We start from the raw sequence: 10,759 nt of genomic DNA on the forward strand, positions 1-10,759 counted from the left end.
TGAGGAGTAACGAGGGGGGAGGAGCTTACAGGTGGGCTGACGAGGGGGGACCGCTGGGGGGCTGTCCAACTTCGACATCATCTGGGGGGGAGAGAGAGTCAGTGTGGAGGACAGAGAGAAGTGGTAAAATATAGCCGATTGATCCGGCCATGCTGCGGCTCAGTCACGGCTCCAGTGTTACATCACATTCATCAGCAGTTTTGATGACATGGACTTTTTTGGCTAAAATCTGACAGGAGTTTGTTTATACACACACACACACACACACACACACACACACACACACACACACACAGACGAAAAAAAAAACACTGGCCGCAAGAAAAAGTAATGGCACCGTTTACAATTTCCTGGTTTTCTGCATAAATTGGTCATGAACTGTGACCTGATCTTCACCAAAGTCACAAACATCAACAAACACAATGTTTCTAAACAGATAAAACACAAACTGAGCTTCCTGTCCTTATTGAACACACCCATTAAATGTACACACTGGACAAAGTCACGGTTGCCGGCTTCTGATGTCACTAAAGGTCAGCTGGAGTCAGGCGTTAGCAAACCTGGAGTCCAGTCAATGAAACGAGAAGTACAGGATCACTCCAAAGGCACAAGGCAGAACGCCCAGGGGGGTTAAAAAATACATATAGTAACAGCTAAAGACTAAATAGTTAATTGGAGCTGGTTAACACCTCTGTTCATGGGTCAACCATATGCTAAATATTGAACAGGCGTGGTATCCATGGCAGAATGCCACGAAGGAAACCATCATTTTCCAAAAACTACTGAGAAAATGTCCTGTGGACAGATGAAACCAAGGTACAGCTGTCTGGGAAGAGCACACAGCGCTACGTATGGTGTATAAAGAGAGCCACATACCAACATGCTGACAGTGAAGTCTGGTGGAGGAGCATCATGATGTGGTGCTGCTCTGCTGGATCTGGACCTGGACCACTAGTCACAGTGGAGGGAAAATGAACTCCCCAGTTTACCCAGGTGTCCTACAGGATAATGTCAGGGTGGCTGTCGGCAAGCTAAAGCTCAGAACAAGCTGGGTGATGCAGCAGGACAATGACTCTAAACATCCAAGTAAATCTACTACAGAACGGCTTCGAAGACACAAAACCTGCCTATTGGAGCAGCCGGGTCAGCCCAGAGCTCAGCCCAACAGAGATGCTGTGGAACAACCTGAAGACATTCACACCAGACGTCTTGAGAATATGTCTGGAAGAACGGTCCAAAACTCCTCCTGAACGTGGAGGTCTGATCCACAGCTACAGAAAGCGCTGGCTGGAGGTCGTTGCTGCCAAAGTGGTTCAGCCGGTTATTAAAACACTGCTGCTGCGACTTTGCTCACATCACTGTGTATGTTTAATGTGTGTTCAATAAAGACATGAACAATCAGGACTGATTGTGTTTTACCAGCTTAGAAATATTGTGACAGGCTGGCGACCTGTCCAGGGTGGACCCCACCTCTCATCCAATGTCAGCTGGGAATAAGGAATAAGCGGTATAGATGATGGATGGAAATACTGTGTTTGTTGATATTTGTGATTTTGGTGAAGATCAGATCACATTTCATGACCAATTTATGCAGAAAACTGCAAAGAGTGCCGTGACGTTTTTTGTGACTACACAGCAGAGAATGAGAAAATCAACTGGCATGAACTTCACTGATGATTGACTATATCCACATTAGTGTTCACATCCAAGAGAGTGATGAGAATGTATTTCTGAGCATTTAAAAATCAATAAAAGATTTAAACAGCTACCTATTTAAAGAACCCATGGCTGCTCATTTTTCCCATTTCCAGCCATTTAATATTTAATCTCGGGTACCTCTAGATTATCTTGGCACCCCTCATAACTCCAAATAGTCTGTAATTATTTCAGAATGATAAAACCAGAGAACGTCTTCCTTAAAACAAGAGGACAGTTCGTGAACACGCACAACTCCTGCTGCTGGTGTTGTGTTGCAAGTGGAGAGCACAAGGAACAGTGACGGCATTAATTAATATGAATGTCTCCTCCATAGATAGGTAAACATCGGTATATGTACCAATGAAAAGAGATGTGTAACACTCTAAACAAAGTGGGTAACTGAGAAACCCCATATTTTAACTGGCATAATGCAGACATAGTAACTTCTCCAGCCTTACAACAATTCTCTCTAATGTTACAGAAACAAGGCATTAACAGGAACTTTAAACCCACCGTTAAGTCCCACTGAGTAGATGACACATTGCTCCCTTCCAAGTAGCTCCAAGGTTGATAAATCCAACCAGTGGTCGCTGCGTCTTCCCCAGATAAGTCATAAAACGAGCCATGGGCTCTTTAAATTAATGATATATAATGTGGGGCTGCTATATGGATTTGTTGAAATGATGAGACACGCAGCACTTGTATTTCTGTCGAAACTATGTTCTTATAGGCAGTTTTTCTTCTGAGACGTGCTTATAGCTGAGTTTACCAACAAGTTAAAACTTCTTCTGCCAGTTAATCACAGCGTGCATTGTTACATTTGATGTGTACCAGCTTGCACTGCAAAAAAATATATATTTACGATTCCTCTTTTTTTTATAATTCCTCATTGAAATGTTTTCCCAGCGCATTTTTGTTAGGTATTGGGGTTAGGGTTCCTAGTCCTGTTTGGATGAATGCACATCGCAGAAACACAAGAAAAACAGCTGTGTGTTAAACTTTAACGGAAATGGACAAACAATCTGTACACACGTATGCAAAACCAGCCACACTGTCGTGACAATTAAAGTGTTTTTTCTGGTAAACGAACATGGTTTGACGATTCTAATCAAGTCTTGACCTAATGAATATTGTTCTTTTTCTCTTCATTCTGGGCAGCAGTTTGCTAATTAGTGTCATCTGACCGTACACATCCATGAGTTGTAGTGTCACCATTGAAGTGGGTATTCCCCCCAACCCTGGGGGAAAGCAGTGAGCAGACTGCTGCTTGACAAACCGAAATGAGGAGAAGATGATGACAAACTAAAATGGGCTACCTTCTGTTGTAATGCACACTGGCTGACAAAAAATAAAATAAAAGTTTGACTAGAAGAGTCTCAGTCGACCGACTGGTCTCTCGACTAATGATTCCACTAGTCGTCTTTCAGGGGGTGGCCGTGCCGTAAGCTAATTACTACCCTTTGATGGAACCCTATATGTTATTTAGCACTTAGCATATAGCGCTTTAAAGCCACACTGTACGCAGAGGTATAGAAGCTGAGGATCATGGGTACTGTAGTATTCACAAACAGAAAGTGTACATAATGACTGGAGGTCAGAACATGAACCTGTGTTCTCAGGGACATTCAGGAAACATCAGAGAAACATGTCAAAGAGTGAAAGGAAGCAGGAAGCAGCAGCAGCACCTCACACTTCCTGTCAGGTACCTTTGAGGGGGAGGACTCAGCAGGAGCCGACTCTGGTCGTCTGCGAGGAGGAACAGGAGGAGGAACAGAAGCATCCTCTGAACCCCGACTGAAACTCACCATGGAGGAGACCGAGGATGACCCTGAAAAAGGAGGAAACACCGTCAGACCAACACACACACACACACATTTGTACTATCTTTGTGAGGACACTCTGGTACATAACGCACCCCTGAACCTGATTCTAGCCTGAACCCTAAGAGACTGAGCCCTCAAACAGCGCTTTGAAGTTGTGTTCTTGCAGTTTACAAATGTCCTCAGTTCCGTGGTCTAAAACTCAAGCTGGTCCTCACAAAGACAGCTATACAAGTGCACAAACAAACTTGGATTATGTCCACATGTTTACACACACAGGTCACATCGACACACTGATCAGTGAGCAGCAACAGTCTGTAGTCAGGGATGTAAAAACCATTTGAAATCCACTTTATTTGGCAGAACTGTTCTAAAGCAGGTAATGTTCAGTGCTAGATGTGCTGATTGACTGGTCTGTATTGTGGTCAGAGCTGTTCCTAATATTCTGACCTCCTGTGTGTGAAGAGCACCTGTAACTCAGGTTACATTTACACATCTCTGACAATTAAAACAAAAGAGATGCTGTGTTCAGGTGTTCCTAATAAAGTGACTTAATCAATAGTCACCCACATTAACAACCAATTATAGGTTAATCGTTTGAGATACCTTTCTTCATAGTAAAACTACTAACTAATGATGTGATCTATATTAAAACCTGAGTAAACTGGGAATATCCATATGAAGTAAACACCAACTTTTTTGCGTTATGAATGAGACAACAAAAGAATTGCCGAGCTTCAACTGCTGTTTGTCAATATTCAACGACAGACTAGAAAAATTCAATCCTGGTTCTAATTACGACAATACACATACCTCATGTCACATCTGTAGGTAGTAGAGCTCCACAGCTGGCGCTCTACAGGCGTCCCAGGGCGCAGAGAAGCTGTCTCTACTTTCTCAGAAAATCTGTCAGTATTTACTGCCACCACACCATCTCTCTCAAAGCAGGGCGATGTCGCTTATACCGCTCACTTTTGTGTCAATTCTATTGGAAGTATTTAGTACTAAAGTAACGAGCGTCCTGGATGTTGTGCTGTGTGGCACTCGTCTCCTAGGCTCAGATAGCAGCTATACCGGACAGCGGCCTGACAACAACTCAGAAGAAACTTAACACTGCAGTGTTCATCAACACAACTGCAACAGTTTGAGCACAGAAAGCCACACTGCTGCTTCTTTCTTCTTTAAATTATTGCACCTACTTGCCATTTTACAGTTGGTGAGGCCCAAACCCGGGTGGTCAGCAAATAGGTGTAACTCTCATCAACAGCAAGAGGCACCGCTGGTGGTGTAACCAGGTTACTACAGCATGTTTTCTGACAGTTACCACCACAGGCCTTCGTATTCATCACTGACAGTTAATATTAATCTTAATCAAACTATTAACCGCCACCACCAGTGTGTGCATGAATGGATGAGCGGGTGAATCAGTAAAGCGCTTTGTCCAGGCTAAGCTAGAACGGTGCTATGTAATGATTATCCTTATTATGTAAGTGCAGTCCATTTACCAGTTTAGTAACAGTGATTAATCGATAATTGATTTATGTCTGACACAGGTAAAAGTGACCACACCATGAAATAAAACTATGTTAAAACATCCTGCTGCAGCTGACTGATCACCTGACAGCTTCCATGGAGACAGACTGTCAACATGGAAACATGGCAGGATGTAGTACACAGGTGTTGAACAGATGAGTCTGATCAGTAATCAGTTTTGCTAATGATCTGATTAAACTGATCAGAAAATCAATCAGCTATGATGTCACTGACCCACATTAAACACATTCACATCCACAGAAACCTGATCCCAGATCTGGTTTCTGTATCTGCAGGTACTCAGATCAGCAGGGAAACAAAGACACAGGTGAGGCTGAGGACAGGTGTATGAAGTGAAGCTGATGTATGGAGAGTCAGGAGGATCATACTAACGTGGACCGTGAGGCAGAGACACTGCAGCAAAGATACTGTCACAGGCTGCAGAGAAAGAGAAGAAACACTGTGAGGAGGTGAAGAAACCCTGGGTACATGCCAGTTCCCTTAACTACTTCCACTTGCATCTTTTCATTATTAGCTCCACCCACAAAAGATGCAAGGTGAAACTGAGAGAGAGGAATTAAGGAAATGTTTTAAGAGACATGAGACATCTATTCCCTCCCATCCTTCATCTGAAGCATCCAATCACCAACAGGTTTTCAATAAAGGGGTGTGTCAGTCTAAATCAGACTTCTGTGAAGGATGCTGCTATGTATCCTCACTCATGTCTCCTCCAGCAGTCTCTTCGTTCCTCAGGGCAGGACCGAGGCCACAGTCGGCCGTCGGTGATCATCTGCTGTCAGTCAGTCTTGAGAGAAGCCAATTCATGCCTTCATGTCCAGCAGGCTGGACTACTGTAACTGTCTTTTGCCTTCCCAAAATGACTGTTAGACAACTTCAGCTCATTCAGACTCTGCTACCGGAGCGTCAATCAGAACCAGGAGGACTGAGCACATCACTCCTGTTTTTAAAGCCTGAAGGACACTGCACACAGGTTGTGTCGCACTGCTGCTCATCATGTGACCCTCATCACGACTCCCGTAACACACACCGGAAGCAGTGTAGATTCAGCGCAGGACCACTACAGTGGGTGAGTACTTCAGTATTTTATACTTCTGACATGCATCGACGCCAGAAAAACAGGACCATAGTGTATCCTAAAGTTTATAAATTACTCAGTGGCATCACCTTGAAGAATACAAACCCAGCAGGGTTCCGACATCCTTAGGAAGCAGTCAGCTGGAAGAACCTCGGGCCAGAACCAAACAGGTGAAGCTGCACACAGATGGAACCAGCTTCCCAATGACCTTACATGTGCCCCAACTCGGCTACTTTCAAGTCTCAGCTGAAAACTCTGCTGTTTCCCTCTGCCTTTGTTTGACTGCTGTACTTTCTGTACTGTAACAGCGTGATTTCTGCGGTCAATCTATCTAAGTAATGCCAATTACAAATTCGCTCCAACGTTTTTGGAGATGCAATGACCCACTAACAAGCCAGCTAGCTAGTGTTACTTAGCTGTAGCCACTGTGTTCATATTATTACATTCAGTAACCTCTGGGCTACGTGACAAGATGTCCTTCAAGATATCAGATCGGAACACCTTCCGGGTCAAGCAAGGTCAGAGTGCAAGCATAAGGGATAAGGGGAATTGGGATTCACCCCCTGTGAGGAAGAGAAGAACACACTGATAGAGAATTTGATCAGTCTGATTAGCTGTTTGATCAGCGACAAATTCAGATATTGAATATCTGTCAGACAGATGGAGTTAGTGCGGTCTGAACTTATAGAAGTGCCAGTAACACACACACACACACCAGTCTAAAGGTGTGAGCTCTGTGATTGGTGGGTGGGCAGGGTTAGTGTGAGCTCTGTGATTGGCTGGTGGGTGGGGTTAGTGTAAACTCTATGCTTAGTGGGTGGGAATGTCTTACTGGAGTGAAAGGGACTGCTGGGACCCTGTGGCGAGTCAAAGACGCTGCCTACGTCAGTGGAACTGGAGGCAGCGGAGGCGGGCGGCGGTGTCAGTGGGGTGCGGGGGGAGTTGGGGGCAGAGACAGCCCCTCCCTCAGTCTCGCTGTCGGGGATGCGGCTGTAGCTGATCTTCCTGGGCTCATTCTGCAGTGGCGTTGGGTGTCGCATGCTGCCAGGCCTCGCTGAGGTGGGACGGATCCCTGGAGACTTCAGAGGACAGGTGTACTTCTTCATCTGAACATGGGGGTGGGGGGATAAACATGCATTTTACTTACTGCTTAGGTGACACATGACTAACACAGTCTTCCATGGTTTTCTCATGTCACAATCACCAGTTAAGTCAGGAATGAAAATTTGTAGAGCAGAACCATCTTTACTGAGTTTTGCTCCTGGATATTCAACAAGGTTTTGATGGATATTTTAATAACAATTATCAGTTATCAGCTGAATGGCGCACCATATACCAGGCACTGTGTGAGTGTGTGCGATGTCACTTCAAGTTCAAGTCTGACTAATGACTTGTCGTAGGCATCCCTGTGCTAAATCAAATTTCTCCAATTATAGCTACAAGAAATTATATGTGTCTATAAAATGTCACGTTGTTGATCGATCCAGCATCTAAACCAATCAGCTCTCAGAACAGGTGAGAACCAGGCATTTCCCATCATGAGCTCTTGCAGTCTGTGGAGAGCAACTGCGGCACCTCACTCCAAAAACTGGCAGAATTGCTGCCTACATATGTGTAACATCAGAGCAAGCCAGGATCAAGTCAGAAGGAAAACTAACTGGCATGCCTTGTGCACCAATTGCCAATGATCAATACTGTGCAGATCTAGATCATCTCAAATGTGCCTGTTGTATGCAAGTACATGTTACGTACCACTTAATGGCAATTTCACCATTTCAATTCAGACATGTAGCCATTAGAATGTAGCCAGCTATTTGACTAGCTAGCTGCTAGATGACCTGACTAAAGTGACTGAGAACGTAGGTCTTCGATGTTCTAGGAGGTGTGGCCTGCTACATAGTATACTATTATTTTTAATGGAGGACAAAAAAATATTTTTAAAGTGTTTTATATAGAGTGTTGCTTATCCAGAGTCTTATTATGATTATCTTTAACAAATTTGTTTTTGATAATGTCAGTCTCAGAGCAGATGAAACCTCAGTGGTCTTTGGCACCCACTTGTGGGGGTGTGGGCCCCAGGTTAGAAACCATGGCTTTAATATTTTATTATATTATGATACAGTAGTCGTGGTGAACACCCTAACCCTAACCCTATTATGATACAGTAGTCGTGGTGAACATGATTTGTGGTAGCGACCTGTGAAGTTTCTCAGGTTCTGTTGTTATTCTATGTCACGCATACATGCTGATATGGAACTCGACTATTTGTGCATAACCATCAGACTATGGGTCTTCTACTGAAATGCAGTGTTACTGCGGTGACACTTACAAACCGAGGTAATGATCGGGCGTTTCGAGGTTCGATCTCCAGAGATTTGTTGAAGAGATGATCAGCGAAGTCCTTCTCCGACATGTCCCCCATTGGGTTCAGGCTCTCAAAGAACTTCTGCTCCACAAATCACAGAAAACAACAACATTTGACTCTGAGCTCTTGCACTTATCAGAGCAAACAGGAAGTGACATCATCATCATCATCATCATCATCAAACTGACCCTGATGTCGTTCTCCACCCTCAGACAGTATGGCTGGTTCTGGTATTGTTGGATCTCTCCGGTGATTTCAGCCACTTTCCGTCTCTTGCTGAAGTTGATCAGATCTTTACCATGTCTCCGCAGGAAGTCCGGGTTTCCCTCCTCAGTCTTCAGAATGTTGGTCAGGTAGATACCTGGGAGGCAAAGACAGGAGACTGGTTTTAACACATGCCAGTTATATTTAACCCTTTAAAAACTGGTGAGATGGGCCATACCAAAGAAGGGGACACAGGGGGGGTTGATGGAGCGCAGTTTGGCTAAATACTTCTTGTAGTGATCCTCACTGAGCTCATGAGCTTCCTCCAGGATTTTTCTCTGCCGACTTGGAATTTGCTGAAAACAAAAAGACCGATATTAATAAATCTAGGTGTTCAGAGACATTCCTGTGTTCTTTTGAGATATTTTATTTGAAATACTTTTAAGGCTGACCTGATGCATATGTAAACATTTTTGTAACTTTTCTTTAATGAAAAATTAAATTGTAATAAATATGAAATATTGTAATTTTACATTTTGCCTCACTCTCTCAGAAAACAAACTAGTCTTAAAATAAGAAAGTGCTCAAACTAAAAATGAAGTGCAGTATTTGTACTAAATGTAAACAGGTGCAACAGTAGGGCTGCACAATTATGGCAAAAATCTTAATCACAATATTGAGATAATTATCTAATATAATTACTCACTGACTGTGGAAACATCATTTATTGAACTTTATCTGAAGCTTGAAAGACAAAACAAAAAATCCTTTTAACAGAGATTTTTCTTGAAATATGACAAGTGAAAAACAAAGTATTTCATTTACCCAAAATGTGATTGACAGTTCAGTGATTAATTACTTATTACTCATTTTGTTTTTATAATCGTTGGAAGCCAAAAATCGTGATTGAAAACAACATTTTATTAATTCCCCAGCCCCATGCAATAGGTAATAGAAACATCAGTCTGTTACAACAGCCGTAACAGACATTCACTCATTGTCTACTACTCTGAGTTTTGGATCGTAGTTTTCTGTTCTCCAAGATGTTTCCGTAGGCTCCTCTGTGTGTTGTGTTTTTTTGCTTCCAATGCGCAAGTGAACACATCCAGGAGGACTTTGAGCACGAGATGCTATGCTTTCAGTGTAGACAGGGTGTGTGCAATCTCTTGACAGCTGGTGGTTCCAAATTCTTTTCATGGTTGTTCCTCCATGGCTTAATCAGGAGTCCGTGATCATGAATTTTGCTGCTCATGCTGCTCCCCCAACAATCACCACCCTTCCCTCCAGCCCCCCACCTCTAATGATCTGTGAAAAGGATGTGCGTGGCCTCTTTAAAAGACAAAAGATCAGAAAGGCTCCAGGCCCAGATGGCGTGACCCCCCTCCTGCTTGAAAGTGTGCGCTGATCAGCTGGCCCCCATCTTCACACTCATCTTCAACAGGTCACTGGAGCTGTGTGAAGTCCCCTCCTGCTTCAAACGCTCCACTATCATTCCAGTCCCCAAGAAACCCCCCATCAGTGGACTGAACAACTACAGACCTGTCGCCCTGACATCTGTAGTTATGAAGTCCTTTGAAAGACTGGTGTCGGCCCACCTGAAGGACATTGTAGACCCCCTGCTGGACCCCTACAGTTCGCCTACCGGGCAAACACGTCAGTGGACGATGCAGTGAACATGGCATTGCATTACATCATGCAACACCTCGACTCCCCAGGGACCTATGCACAGGCCCTCTTTGGGCGGCTGTGGCTCAGGAGGTAGAGCGGATCGTTTCCTAACTGGAGGATTAGCGGTTCAATTCCCAGCTTGTCCAGTCAACATGTCAAAGTGTCCTTGAGCAAGACACTGAACCCCCAGTTGCTCCTGGTGATGTCACCAGTGTGTGTATGTGTGACTGTTTGGGAGTGCGAATGGGTGAATGGCCGAGTAGTGTAAAAGCGCTTTGAGTGTGCTGTAAAGCGTACAAAAGCACTATACAAGTATAAGACCATTTACCATCTTCGTGGACTTCAGCTCAGCGTTCAACACCATCATCCCGGACA

At 44.0% G+C, this 10,759-nt stretch overlaps 1 protein-coding gene across 1 annotated transcript in view; it reads right to left on the reverse strand.

Annotated features, from left to right (window-relative positions):
• sos1 (son of sevenless homolog 1 (Drosophila)) overlaps positions 1-10,759 on the reverse strand; it is a 65,147-nt gene that overhangs the window by 21,674 nt on the left and 32,714 nt on the right. Inside the window, exons 17-23 of the mRNA XM_020620279.1 lie at positions 8,955-9,072; positions 8,701-8,873; positions 8,477-8,593; positions 6,980-7,253; positions 5,445-5,489; positions 3,405-3,526; positions 1-81 (exon numbers count right to left, since the gene is read on the reverse strand). Coding sequence (XP_020475935.1) covers positions 1-81; positions 3,405-3,526; positions 5,445-5,489; positions 6,980-7,253; positions 8,477-8,593; positions 8,701-8,873; positions 8,955-9,072 — 930 coding nt within the window. The remainder of the gene's footprint in view (positions 82-3,404; positions 3,527-5,444; positions 5,490-6,979; positions 7,254-8,476; positions 8,594-8,700; positions 8,874-8,954; positions 9,073-10,759) is intronic.

Source organism: Monopterus albus, unplaced genomic scaffold (genome assembly GCF_001952655.1).
Source record: "Monopterus albus unplaced genomic scaffold, M_albus_1.0 scaffold235.1, whole genome shotgun sequence".
Taxonomy (NCBI): domain Eukaryota; kingdom Metazoa; phylum Chordata; class Actinopteri; order Synbranchiformes; family Synbranchidae; genus Monopterus; species Monopterus albus.